This window comes from Nomascus leucogenys, chromosome 4 (assembly GCF_006542625.1).
Source record: "Nomascus leucogenys isolate Asia chromosome 4, Asia_NLE_v1, whole genome shotgun sequence".
Taxonomy (NCBI): Eukaryota; Metazoa; Chordata; class Mammalia; order Primates; family Hylobatidae; genus Nomascus; species Nomascus leucogenys.
In genome coordinates, this window is record NC_044384.1 from 92,664,464 (window position 1) to 92,678,636 (window position 14,173).

The following is a 14,173-nucleotide window of genomic DNA, read 5'->3' on the forward strand; positions in this document are numbered from 1 at the left end:
GTGCCAAGGAGGCCGACTGGCACAATGTCATGGGTACCACTGGTGAGAATGGGGAGGGTGGCATTTGACAGGCTCTTAAAGGACCAGGAGAAGTTTGCTAGGCCTGGTGTAAGATGGGCAAGTTGGCAGAGCAGCAGCTGGTGCCAACAAGCAGGGTGCAGACCCCTGTGGCGGGCAGAACAGGGCATTTGGAGCAGGGAGGAGGGAGGTGAGGCTGGTGAGTGTGTGGGAGGCAGGAGGGAGGTGGTTCCATCTGGCCCAGCCCCTCCCAAGTGCATGGTGCCTGCCAGGCAGGACCCAGGCTCAGAGCCCACCTGTTGGAATAGTGTGAGGGATTTTGCTTTGGGGGCTGTGCACACAGCATCTGCCTTTCTGCTTCTTCCAAGTGGTCACAGAAGCCCTGTGGGTGGGCTGAGGTCCAAGGTCCACTCCCCAGTCCCTTCAGCGCCATCTCTGTCCTGCCTGCGGCCGGGGTCTGCTCCCACAGTCCTCCCTCCACATCCAATGACTTGGTCTTTCTGTGCCCCGGGGCTCCTAGCCAGCAGCACAGGGGGAGCTGGGAGCAGGGCGCAGGGCCTCAGCACTTCCCTGGGTGAGGGGCAGCTGGGCCACTGAGGCGGTGACCGGGCACACTTCTGGGCCTGGACGGCGCAGATCCTGTGAGCCTGCGGGGGCGCCACAGAGTTGTTTTCTCCACTGGGCAAAGCTGAGAATGAGTAAGGACGAGAAGGGCGCCACAGAGGTGTCGTGTGCTCTGAGGCCTCCTCGGCAGCTGCCGCTGGCTTGGACCAAGCAGTGGGCTGCCTTAGAGTGACTGCTTCCTGCCCGGGCCTGGGCCTTCGCTGAGAGCCTGTCCTTCTGGGAAGGAAGGCACTTGAGGTCAGGGAGACATGGGTGCTGCCAGGCGTTCAGGGCTTTCCCGTGGAAGTGCCTCTGTTGATGCCCGCATAGCCGTTCCTGGAGCAGAGGCCATGTCCTGCGCGTCCCCTTGGTCCTACTACCTTTGGGCCAGTGCCCATCCACCTGCCCCATGGGAATGAGTGACTGGGTCCAAAGAAGGTAGGCTTGCAGGAAGCTTGTCTCACAGTGCTCCAAGCTCCGGGGCCCGGTCAGCCTTGGGTGCTGGGGACAGGGTGAAATTGGGCGAGCAGCTTGGGGAGGCCCAGCCTGGAGGGCCTCGTGCGTACTTTTCTTCTGTGTTCTAGGAGAGCAGGTGTGGACGGGAAGAGGCAGGGAGGCTGAGGCGCCAGTGCTGGAGTGGCGGCTGCTCACCACCTCCTGACCACAGCCAGAGCCTGGGAGAGGGAAGCCAGGTCTCCAGGCTCTGCCCCTGCCCAGCCCTCTCTGAGGACCGGAGGTGGAAGGTAGCTCCGGCCTGGAAGGCTGGCGAGGGGGCAGGAACTGTCAGTAGGGCAGCCTCCCTAGCAGGCCCTGGGGCACACCCTGAGAGTGAGCGTGCTGACAGCTGCTCCTGCTGGCAGCCCTGCATGACCACTAGGTAACTGCCACCTGGAGCTTGCCAGTTGACATAGCTCCTAAGACACAGAGGAGGGAGATGACTTGTAGCCCGCTTGGTAGCCCAGGCTCCCACTGCAACCCACCCCTCCAAATGGGAAGGCTGAGCCTAGGCTGTAGCTGCCCGGGTGGGGTGTGGTGTGTTGTGAGAGCACAGGGCAGGGAGCTGCAGGCCCACCTGCTGGTGGTCAGGGCCAGGCCCAGCGTCATGGGGAGAGCCTTCCCTGTGGTGGACACGCTGGGCATGGCCTAGCAGAGGCTGGTGTGGATCCTGGGTACCTTGCTATGCTGGGGCGAGGGGCTGCAGACTACAGGGAAGCTCAAGTCCCTGTCTGTCCCACCCCTGTACTGTGAGGACCCCGAGTGCCCACACTGCATGTGGCCCGTCCACACCTGTGCTTCCTCTTCTTCAGACCCCACACCCTGTGCTCTGGAGAGATGGTGGAGTGGGAGTGCCGGGGCCCAGGGGCCCTGCCTCTGCCCCTGCCCCTGCTCCTGCCCCTGCCCCGCTCCCTGCCTGGCTCTGGCCGCTCCCAGCACTGCCCCCAGAGGCCTGCGCTGGTCGCCTTTTAAGGCGAAGATCTGCTGTGAGAAGCTGAAAGGGAAACATTTCCCTGGCATTCAGGGAGCATTTTTCCTTTCTCTTTCTTTTAAATAAACCATTAGCAACTTTTCAAAACGAGAAAGGAAAAAAATAAGGTCAGGGTCAGGTTGCTGCAAAGACCTTTGGCCCCCATCCTCATCACCTTGTGGCCTCCCCAGGCCTGGTGGACAACAGGGACACTGGAGCTGCAGGCCAGGCTGCCGCCTGATGCCAGGGGCCCTGTGCTGTCAGGCCGGCCAGGAAGGCAGGTACCCTGCACAAGGCCTGCGGTATGTTTTCACCGGGGCCACTAGCGGCAGGGGCAGGGGCAGGCTGGCCAACTCAAAAGAAGCCAAGAGTGAGAGAGTTTGCTTCTCCTTTCCTTCCAAGAGCACTGGAAAACTGGAAGGTGGGCGCTGGGGGCCCTAAACCCTGGGCCCCTCCCTGGTTGGAGGAGGTGGTGAGGGGTGAGGATGCCCTCCATGCAGGGGCCCATGTGGCAAGTGGGAGTGCCAGCCCTTCTTCCCAGGAGGTGCCATGCAAGGCAGTTCCACTGGCCCCTCTGCGGAGCAGCCTCACCGTTGGTGTCCCGTTGGTGTCCTTTGAGCCTGGCAGGGAGGCAGGGTTGCCTCGATGGGCTTGGACAGCTCCCTCTACACCTGTGCTGGCCACAACTGACCCATGGGCAGGCCCTGGGTCTGATGGGCACGTAGTGACCACACCATGTCTCCTCTCTTGGCAGGAAGTCCAAAGCCAAGCCCAATGGCAAGAAGCCTGCTGCGGAGGAGCGGAAAGCCTACCTGGAGCCTGAGCACACCAAGGCCAGGATCACTGACTTCCAGTTCAAGGAGCTGGTGGTGCTGCCCCGCGAGATTGACCTTAACGAGTGGCTGGCCAGCAACAGTGCGCAGGGGCCTGGGGGCGGGCCCCTTCCCTCCTCCCTGCTCCTCCTCGAAGCCCCTCCTCAAGGAGGACCCCCACGGCTGGTGCTCAGCAGCCCCCTGCCACGAGGGGAGACTGTGGCCCGTGGACAGGCGGAGCTCACCCAGCTGAGCTCCTGCACTGTTGCTGGAAGCAGGGGTGGACGGGGTGGCTCGGCTCTGGTGTTTTTCACAGCTGGCTCCTTCTCTTCTCTTCCAGCCACGACGTTTTTCCACCACATCAACCTGCAGTATAGCACCATCTCGGAGTTCTGCACAGGAGAGACGTGTCAGACAATGGCCGTGTGCAACACGTGAGTGCTGCCTGGCTGCAGCCCGTTTTCTCTTGGGGGACTCAGTGGGCTCCGAGCCCCCGCTGCCCCAGGCTCCTGTCCTCTCAGATTCCGTTCTCACCTGGAGACCCTGAGAAGTCTTGGCACAGGCCTTCCACAGCATCCACCTTCCTGTGGAAAGGCCACAGACTGGGCCAGTGGCCCAGCCACCCAGGTCCCCAGTGGGGCCCAGAAGGTGCAGGAGCTGGTGGGGGTTGATGGGCTATGTTTCTAGGGACAGAGACGTTTCCAGAAGGAATGCCCTAAGATTGCAGAGAGCCCTTCTCCACCGGCTCCCGTGACAGCTGTGGATGGGACAGTGAGGGCTGGGCTGGGCTGGGCAGGCCACAGCTCCTTGCTCAGCCACTCATTTCATGGGGGCTCAGGTGCCTTCTCCGTGACCGTCCAACATGCCTGGTGCTGGTAGCTCTCTACTGGAAGCACTGCACCCTGATTTCCTCAGTAAGTGGGTGTCCGTTAGTGGCCCTGAGCCACCCCACTTGCATAGCACGGTAAGGAGCGCCGCCAGGCCTAGGTTGCTGAAGGCAGCCTTGGAGGCTGCAGGCAGGAGGAGGCTGGGTCTGCTGGGCTTAGCCTGGGATGTGTGCGGCTGAGGAGGGCGGAAGCTTTTCCCTGATGTCCCGTTGTTGTCAGTGCACACAGGTCAGGGACAGAACGTGTGCTTGTGAGTGCGTCCTGAAAGTCATCCTACCCACAGACATGGCTTTCCTGGCCCTGGCACAGGAAAAGCTGGTCCCCAGACAAAGCTGAGTTCTGCCTTCAAGAAGCCAAGGGGAGTTTCTGCACAGGCAGGTGGCAGGCGTCCCCTTGGCTTCAGTCCTGCTGGGCCCCACCCTCATGGCCATGATGGGTCACAGCTTGGTTTGGTTATGGGTGACACGGGGGCAGGTGCAGACAACAGCTGGCTTCACTCTCTTAATTCCCCAGGAAGATGAGATGTAACAGCCAGGCATGGCCCAGGAAGATGGGGACAGTGCTTATGGCTTTGAGGGGAGCAAGCTCAATGTGAGACAGTGGTGGCCTCTGTGGATCAGGCATGGAGATGGGTCCTGAGGTGACAGGGCAGCACCTGAGAGCTACGCGAGGGCCTTGTGTCCACTGTGGCTCTGGAGCCACCTGTGGCCAAGCGCTGGCTCAGTGCCTCTGCCCCTGGGCAGGCAGGGCCTGGCACCCTTCCCAGAGGCTCTGCTCCTGCGTGTTCTGTGGTACTGGGTTTGTTTGGAAAAGGAGTCCTTTGAGGAGTGTAGGATGTGGTGTTGGGCAGACCTACGTCCCCTTGGAGGGCCTAGGCCACCCAGATGTGCCTCTCGGTCCTTCTCATCTGGAGCTGGCATCATGGTGGTAGTAGATGTGTGTGAATTAATTGCATGTAGTGCCTTCCCAGGAATCGTTTCAAACCAAGGGACAGAAATCCACTCAAACTAAGAGAAACATGGAGACTTCTCAGAGGGCCTCAGGGCCACTTGCCACCCAAAAGACCAGCAAGTCTGTCTGGGTCGTGTGAGGGCCCTGGGATTGAGGCGTGTGTCCTCCCTGCTGGGGCCTGTAGGACAGTCCCAAAAAGGCTGAAGTCTGACTCCTAGGGAGAGGAGAAAGGGGGCAGGGCCAGAAACACATTGCAGCAATAATGGCTGAGAACTTCCCACAAAGACACAAACCTGCAGACTTAAGAAGCTAAGCAAACCCCAAATAAGGCTCACAGACACGTGCAGATGCACGCAGCCAAATGCTGAGAACAGGGGGCAAAGAAAAAGCCCTTGGCAGCCGTCCTCTGTCAGCAGTCAGACGGCGGTGGCCTGGTACTGACAAGAGATGCCGCAGTGAATGACCGTGGCACTTGTTAGAAACCTGGGAGGCCAGAAGGAAGAAGGAAGCCCCACACGTCTTCCAGTGCTGGGAGAAAAGAAAGGTCATCCCAGAATTCCGCATCCAGCCAGTGTCCAAAGTCACTCAAAACCAAGAGCCCTCACAGCCAGCAGACCTGTTCCAGAGGCTCCCTGCAGAGTTCTCTGACAGGAGGGCCTCCTCCCACTGAGTATTTGTGGAGATGCCAGTGATGGTGCAAGAAGACAAGAGCAGTGTCCGGCAGCGCCTGTGCAATGCTGTTCCCAGGGCAGCTGTGGGGCCTGTGGCAGTGGTGGGGCCTGTGGCGGCCGTGGGGCCTGTGCAGTGCTGTTCCCAGGGCAGCTGTGGGGCCTGTGGCGGCGGTGGGGCCTGTGGCGGCCGTGGGGCCTGTGCAGTGCCATTCTCAGGGCAGCTGTGGGGCCTGTGGCGGCCGTGGGGCTGTGGGCAAGAGAGCTGCTATGCTTCAATGGAAGCACATGTGTGGGTGCCATGGAGAGCATGTGGGGTTGAGGTGCGTGTTACAGCCCTTTGAGCAGGCCTTGCAGAGCTTATGTGAAGAGACGCAGTCAGAATCAGAGTAGGTAAATTTAAACAAAATACAAAAACATTTCAGTGGCCCAGAAGAAAGCAGGAAAGAAGAAATACCATAAGGAATGAGGAACAGAGGCAACAGACAGCAAATAACGGAAAACCTAAATGCTAACAGATCAACAGACGGGACTGGGCAGCTTATGAGAATGGATTTTTAAAATAAACCAACTCTCTGGTGTCTGCAAGAAGCTCATTTGTGATATTTCATTTGGGATGCTGTCACGAAACACGATAGGCTAGGTGGCTTGTGAACAACAGAATTTTATTTCTTGCAGTTCTGGAAGCTGAAAGTCCAAGGTGAAGATACACTGTGGACCAGGAAGGGGGCACTGACCACATCACTGGATCTGATTAGCCAGATTCAGTGTCTGGTGAGGGTCCCTTTCCTGGTCCACAGACAGCGCCTTCTTGCTGGAAGGAAGGCAGGTCGAGGGAGCCACCAGTTCCGTTCATGAGCGTTCTCCCCTTGCAACCTCATCACCTCCCAAAGGCCCCATCTCCAGCTACCCTTGTGTCTGGGGTTAAGCTTTCAACATAGGAATGTGGGGCCTAAGCATCCTGTGTGTCCCATCACTCTAGGTGCTGTGGTGCAGGCAGATGAGAAGTAAGAGGACAGAAGATGTGCTGAGAAAACACGCATCAGAAGGAAGCGGAAGTGGCTATGTCAGTGCCAAAGGAGACTCCAAGGAAGGAAGTGACCAGGAATAGAAAGGTTATCTATTTAGAAAAGGAGCAGCTCTTGAAGAAGAAATCCTGCCGTGAATGTGTGTGCACCAGACAACAGGGCTTTCCACACAAAACAAACGGACGGACTGAGCGGCACGGAGACATGGGTAGAAATCACATGATGGCCGGGGATTGCAGCCCTCCTCTCAGTGATAGAGCCTCATAGACAAAGTCAGTGAGAGCATGGAGCCCGATGACCCCACCAGTCGGCTGGATTGAAATGACACACACACGCACTGCAGCCTCAACAGGAGAACACCCATCTTTTCAACTTCACAAAGATTAGCCACCAAAATGGAGCATACCTGTCACAGAACAGCCCTTAACAAATTTTAAAAAATCAAAACCATACGAAGTAAATTTTCTGACCATGGTGGAGTTAAACTAGAAATCAGTAACAGAGAACAGGAAAGTCTCCAAACACTTGCAGACTAACATAATTCTGAGTAATCCATGGGTCCGAGAGGATGCCTTAAGAAAAAAACTTTAACACACTGTACACAGGAAAATACAGCATGTCAGAATTTGTGAGACATAACTCAAGCAGTGCCTAGAGGGGATTTATAGGATTAAATGCTTTCTTAGAAAAAGAAGACGAGTAATCTAAGTTTCCAACTTAAACTAGAAAAAGAGCAAAATAAGTCAAAATCAAGGAGAAGAAAGTAAATAAGAACAGAAAGCACTGAGTTGATTTTTAAAACAATAGGGGAAATGAGTGAAATCAAAATGTGATGACTTGGAAAGGTAATAAATTGGTAAACCTTTAGCAGGTATGAAGATAAGAGAGAAGATGCAATGATCAATAAAAAGGAGTGAGTGTCACTAAACCCTGTGGATGTAAAGAGGAGTATCACTGTAGACCCAGTGGATGTTAAAAGGATAATAAGGAAATATTGCAAAAAATAACCCCCTGTGCACATGAATTCTATGGCTTGGGTTAAATGGACCAACTCTTTGGAAAGTGCAGTATACCAGAACTCGCCTAAGATAGGCAGTGCCATAAGGTAAGAAGAAAGAATAAAAGGCATCCAAATTGGAAAAGAAATAAAACAATAGGCCCCCCTTATCTACAGTTTCAGTTACCCACGGTCAACTATGGTCTGAAAATAGTAAATGGAAAATTCCAGAAATAAACAGTTAATAAGTTTTCAACTGCATGCCATCCTGAGCGGCGTGATGCAGTCTCCACCGTCCTGCTCCAGGCGTGCCTCCTCCTCCCTCGGCCCAGCTGTGCCTCGGCCCCCGTGCGCGATCCGCTGTCGCAGTGCCAGAGTGCTCGTGCTCAGGTTGCCCTTATGTGATGTGAGGCAGCCCAAAGTGCAAGAGCGGGATGCTGGCAATTCAGATATGCCGAAGAGAAGACAGAAAGCGCTTCCTTGACCTAAAGATGAAAAGGTGAAAGTTCTTGAGTAGAAAGAAACAGATTGTGTGTGAGGTTGCTAAGATCTAAGGTAAGAACAAATCTCTTCTTTATGAAATTGTGAAAAAGGGGAAAAAAGTCACGTTAATTTCGCTGTTACACCTGAAATTGCAAAACTGACAGCCACAGTGCGTGTTGAGTACTTGGATCTGTGGGTGGAGGAGGTGAGAGGATGGGAGCAGCAGCGTGTTGCCATTGAGCCTGCAGGAGGCCAGCAAGGGACCCCTTGAGATGCGACCCCAGCCACTTACTGCAACTGATTGTCCTCGGTTTATAACTTACACTGGGTGTGGTGGCTCACACCTGTAATCCTGGCTACTCAGGAAGCTGAGGTGGCGGATCACTTCAGGAGTTCAAGACTAACTTAGCAACATAGCGAGACCCTATCTCAGTCAATCAAATCTGTCTTTATCTTAGTAATGTATGTATAGGAGAAAGCGCAGCATATATAGGGTCTGGTGCTCTCTGTGGCTTCAGGCATCCCCTGGGGGTCTTGCAGTGCATCCCCTGTGGATGGGGGGCATTGCTGTATCCCTGTGCACACATAGTGTGATTGGGAAAACCTCAAGGATTGTAGCAAATAATAGTAATAAATTTAGCGAGGTCAACACACACACATCAGTCATAGGTCTGGATATTAGCAATGTGAAATTGAAAACTGAAATTAATATTTAAAATACCATTTATAATAGCTCCAAAAATAATGAGATCCTTAGTTATAAACTTAACAAGACATTCCCAGGATCTGCACCCTGGAGACTGCGAAATGCTGTTACAGAAAATCGAAGGTGTACATAAATGGAGAGACGCACTGCGCTTATCACCTGGAAGATGACTCCAAACACAAATTCTCCCCCAAACTGATCCGTTGATTTAGTGCAGTCTCAATCCAAATCCCGGCAGAGTTGAAGTATAGACCAGTTAGTTCTAAAATTTATATGGAGGGACAAATTAACTGAGATAGCTACAATGATTTTGAAAAAATAAGTTAGAGGAATCTCACACTTTTGAGACTTACTGTGAAACTCTAGTAATTAAGACAGTGTGCGATGTTGAAGGAACGGATACAGAGCTCCATGGAACACAGTAGAGTCCAGAGATAGCCCCATACAAACGTGTGGATGGAGAGTCCAGAGATAGCCCCACACAAACGTGTGGATGGAGAGTCCGGAGATAGCCCCACACTAACGGGGCCCTCAGAGTTTTGACAAAGAGCAAAATAAATTCAAGGGAGAAAGGATAGTCTGTTCAACAAATGCTGCTGGGAAAAGCAGTCATTTGTGTCAAAAACCAAACACTGATCTAACCCTCATGCCTCATGCAAACATCTAAAACTACAAAGCTTTTGGAAGAAACCATAGGAAATCCTTATGACCTGACACTAGGCAGCAAAATTCAGAACTTTTGCTTCAAGACACTTTTAAGAGAAAGAAGACAAACTCCAGGCTGGGAGAGAAAACATTTGCAAATCACACATCCCACAAAGGACTGGTATCCAGAATACATAAAGAACATACACAACTCAGCAGTAAGAAAACAAAACAGTCCAGTTAACTGTCAGCAAAAGAAATGAGCAGACAGCTTGCCAAAGAGGGTGTAAGGATGGCAGCTGGGGCAATCCTGTGTTGTTAGCAGTTAGAGAAAGGCAAGCTGAAACCATGGGCAGACCTGTGTCCACCTGCCCACATGCCAGTCGGGACACTGGTGCTGGCCAGGATGTGGCCACCTGGGACTCTGTTCTGCTGGCAGGGACACAGGTGAATAGATGAACACGCCATGTCCGTCTCTGCAGGGGCAGTATCTGGGCAGTGAGGAGTCGCGGACTCCCGACACGCCTGCCACGTGACTGCATCCCAGGGGCCTCCGTGCAAGAGGGGCCCAGATCGGGAGGATCTGCACGGTGCGATTCCTTCCTGTGGCCCATTCCTGAGGAGCCATCCCCAGGGTGCTGGGGGCACAGCAGCACTGGTGTGAGGGGCCACGTAAGCTGCTGTGTGTCCTGATTGTGGTTGTGAATGCGTGAGTCCACGTGTGGATAAAATTCGTAGAACTATATACCAGAAACGGTTTACTGATAATTCAAAAAGTACAGGAAACAGTGGCGTTCCATCTTTCAGAGCAGATGGGACAATCCATGGTGTCCCCGAGTTACTGCTTTCTCTGGGTTTGCATCGTGGAAAGGGGTTTCCGTCCCTAACCTCCACTGTTTTGAGACCTGTCGCACACCTGTGGCCAGGTGCATCAGATGTCAGCGTGCAGTGTCAGGGTCCCTGGAGCCAGTGTCTGACTCCTGCAGAGTGCTGGGCCGTCCTGGCTGGGTCCTCGTCCTGGAAACATGGGCCTCAGCCTGGCCCTTAGGGGCTGGGCCTCCCCTACACCATCTGGGAACCCCAGGATAGTGGGGATACATGTGTCCTCCACATCGTTCTCAAGGAGCAGATGCTGAAAGGACTGTTGTTTCTGCGTTCCCAGCATGCCGGGCTTGTGGTGTCATCCTGTAGCCTCTTGGTAACTCTGGTGACTCCCCCTGGGACCTGCAGTGCACAGGCTGAGGGGCTTCTTGGACACGGCAGAGGGGTGCCCAGAGACACTGGAGACCCTGTGGCCAGAGACACTGGAGGCCCTGTGTCCAGCTGGGAGGATGGCTTCTCTGGCCACGCAGGAAGTGGGCGAGCCCCCATTGGCCCTGTCTCAGCCCTTGGAGCGTCTCCCCAGGTGCTTGCTGGGCTCTGGAACCCAGGGCACGATGCTTGGAGCTGGCCAAGAGAAGAGCGGTCTCTGGAGTGGAGCCTGGGTCCATCCTTTTCGGCACTGCCCCACCCAGGCCCATTCCAAGAGGAACTGTGGCTGGATGAGGAGGGTGGGAGCAGTTCACGTGGAGCCTGGTACTGGGAGACTGCCCGTCGGTCTAGCTGGGGCAGTGGAGGCGATGGTGGTTGTGGCCATGGTGTGGAGGGGGTGTTTGCTTAGTGACCAGTACTGCTCTGTGCTGTGTGGCCCATTCCCACCTGTGGTGAGCTGGGAGCTGGCTCTCAGGGAGGAAACCCCGACCCATAGCGTTGGCCGTGTCTCAGGTGTAAGCAGTCCCACCACAGCACTCTCCACTGCCTGTGGGTGGGGCTGCAGCATCGGCCCCAGTGTGCCCTGGTTCAGGCCTGCGGGGGCAGCCACTGTGGGCATGGCGTTGGAGGACTGAGACCCAGCACTGTGGCAGGGGGAGAGGGGTGGTGGCTGCCAGGTGGGTTCCCTGGGTCTTGGTGTTATGCTGGGGGAGGAGGGGTGTTAGGGGCTGGGGGTCACCTTATATTTACATGAACTAGAGCACACCCTTGTTGTCATGGTTAGACCCAACAGTGAGAGGCAAACCCAGGGTGTCCATGTCCTTAGGATGCTCCAGCCTGCTCTGGGGCCACGAGTCTCACATGAGGACTGGCCGCCCTGTGTACAGGGGCAAGAGGGGGCCTCAGGGTGGGCCTTCAGGGGCCAGGTCCCTGTCCTGGCCAGGCTTTTAACTGCAGGTGCCCACAGAGACCACTGCCCTCCCCTGGTTTCCCCGGAGAGGGGCTTGGCTTCTAGCAGTCAGAGCAGGGCTCTCCCAAAGGGTGGGGCCTGGCTGACGAGCCACAGCACAGCTTCCTGGGAAGAGAAGGAGCCTCTGTGCTTTTAAAATACAACAGAAAAACAGCAGCAAGCACTTGTGTAAACGAATACAACTGAAGCCATGTAGAAGCGGAGAAAATGAAGATGACCCTCTTCATTTAATCACACGCGTGTACAGCCATGTGGCTGGCAGGGTCCCCAGTGTGATCCTGGCGTAGTTCTAAGTCAGCGCAGGCAGACCCCTCCATGGAGTGCAGTGTGGTCCCCGTAGACTGGGGACAGTGTGCATGCCCGTGGAGGGAGACACGTGGGTCTGCCACACCTCCGCTGCTGGCGCCGCCTCTGCCTGCAGATGACCTGAGCAGGGGGGACCCAGTGGCTGGGTGGGTGTTCAGCGGGCGCATGCCCTGACTGTGTCTCTGTCCCCACAGACAGTACTACTGGTATGACGAGCGGGGGAAGAAGGTCAAGTGCACGGCCCCGCAGTACGTTGACTTTGTCATGAGCTCTGTGCAGAAGCTGGTGACGGATGAGGACGTGTTCCCCACAAAATACGGTTCGTCTCCCCCAGCACTGGGCGATCATCTTCGCAGCGGGGCAGGGAGCATTCAGGACGTGTCTGCAAGTGACCAAGCCCCTGTGCTGGGAGGGGCAGAGGCACGGAGGGCAGCAGCTGCACCACCCCAGCCCCTGCTTAGCATGGATCCACCTGGGCTGTGGGGTGAGGCCGGAGCCCTTGGGCAGGGGTCAGCCAAGCCAGGGCCAAGGGCCGTCTCCCTGGCCCTCTGGGCCATGCGGCTCCACTGGGCCCCACTTGGTTTCTGCCGCTCATGCTGCTGTCACCATCCAGCTTGTGGGGGCTTGGGCTGGGTATCAGCCACCAAGCCTGTGTCCAGATTTTGGTGGGATGTGGGAGGGGCTCCACGCCACTCCCGTGCTGCCAGAGGGACAGCAGGGGACAACAGGAAAGGCCTGTGCCACCATCGCCACCTCCGTCCTGGCCCGGGAGAGGGCCCCAAGTGTCCATCAGGGAGACACGGGGGCCCCAGTGCCCGATCACAGGCCCCTTCCTGAGGAGGTGGCCAGGATGGCCCAATGAGTGCCCAGCCCTCAGGGCAAGTGCAGCCTCCGGAGCCTGAGCTCGCAGGGAGGTCTCAGCAGCCCAGACCTGGGGTTGGCAAGTCCCTGTGGTGCCTGCTGGTGGGCAGAAGCTGTTGCTGCTGGGGCTTTGTAGGCCCTGAGGGTGGCAGGTCAAGGTGTGGGTGGCAGGCACCAGACCCACCAGGCTGGGTGCCAGGGGCCTGGCCTCTGTTGGGGCCAAGGGATGTATGCAGCTTGTGACATGGTGGCCTCCCCCAGGCAGAGAATTCCCCAGCTCCTTTGAGTCCTTGGTGAGGAAGATCTGCAGACACCTGTTCCACGTGCTGGCGCACATCTACTGGGCCCACTTCAAGGAGACGCTGGCCCTGGAGCTGCACGGACACTTGAACACGCTCTACGTTCACTTCATCCTCTTTGCTCGGGAGTTCAACCTGCTGGACCCCAAAGAGACCGCCATCATGGACGACCTCACCGAGGTGCTATGCAGTGGGGCCGGCGGGGTCCACAGTGGGGGCAGCGGGGATGGGGCCGGCAGCGGGGGCCCGGGAGCACAGAACCACGTGAAGGAGAGATGAGCCCCCCGGGCCGGACAGGGGCGCACGTGTGCAAAGAGACGGTGGTGTGTGTCCTCTCCTGCATCTGCGTGTGCACACATGTGCTGGGCACGCGTGTGGTGAGGTCTGTGAGGGCCCCGGGCTGCGCTGGTGTGGGCTGCACAGACGCAGACGGCCCCGGCCGTGTCCTGTGGCCCCCTGTTGGAAGGATGCGTGCCATTTGTAGAGAAGAGCCTTTGGGCCCGTTCACTCGTGCAGCAGACACGCATGGGACTGATGCTTTGAGTTTTCTTCTGTGGGGTTTTCCTTTCTCTGGTCTCCGTGCAGCCCCTGCCCTCCCTCCGGTGCTGCTGGCCTCAAAGGAGGAACTCGTGGGGGGAGGGTGTGATTTGCAGACCTGGGTCTCTGCTCTGCTCTGGGGGTGGGGCTTGCTCTCACAGAGACCCTCCTTCCTTCTCGCCCCTCCTCTCCCGGCCTCGCTAGGAGTCTTGGCTGTTGGCAGCTCAGAGGTGGGGGAGGCCTGTGGTGCGGGGTGCCGTGCACCTGCTCCTGTTCCTGTCACCCCTTCCTGCTGCCTCCTCCATGCCTAAGGAACGCCCATGGTGCAGTCCTCAGGCAAGGCCAGGACAGGGCTGAGGCCCTGCGTGGAGATGCTGCACCAGCAGAAGGCTGAGACCCGCTTACCTTAGTTCATCTGTTCACTCGTAATAAAAATAATTCTCTCAGGTCAGAGCCTGTGTGCGTCTTAGCGTCTTGGTGACCCCCCCGCCCCACACTGTGGGCAGCCCGACCACTTCCTTGGTGGGCAGCCCCAGCAGCAGGCACCCCGGAGGCTGCCCCGAGAGTGGGGGTCAGAGCAGACTCGCCCCTGGCTGCCTGTGAGGGTCCATAGCCAGCCTGCAGGTGCCGTGGGGGAAGCACATACCCCGTGTCACTGGCTCTCCGCAGCTGCCTCAGCCCCCTGC

The 14,173-nt window shown here is 56.6% G+C and overlaps 1 protein-coding gene across 4 annotated transcripts in view; it reads left to right on the forward strand.

Annotated features, from left to right (window-relative positions):
• Positions 1-13,940, forward strand: part of MOB2 (MOB kinase activator 2) — a 72,055-nt gene extending 58,115 nt beyond the window's left edge. Inside the window, exons 2-5 of one of the 4 annotated variants that reach the window (XM_030811521.1) lie at positions 2,841-3,001; positions 3,239-3,332; positions 11,985-12,109; positions 12,913-13,940. In XM_030811521.1, coding sequence (XP_030667381.1) covers positions 2,841-3,001; positions 3,239-3,332; positions 11,985-12,109; positions 12,913-13,229 — 697 coding nt within the window. In that variant the 3' untranslated portion in view covers positions 13,230-13,940. Of the gene's footprint in view, positions 1-2,840; positions 3,333-11,984; positions 12,110-12,912 lie in introns of all 4 variants that reach the window. The other 3 variants (XM_003281332.4, XM_030811520.1, XM_030811519.1) reach the window with 3 other exon arrangements.
• The last annotated feature ends 233 nt before the right edge of the window (positions 13,941-14,173 follow it).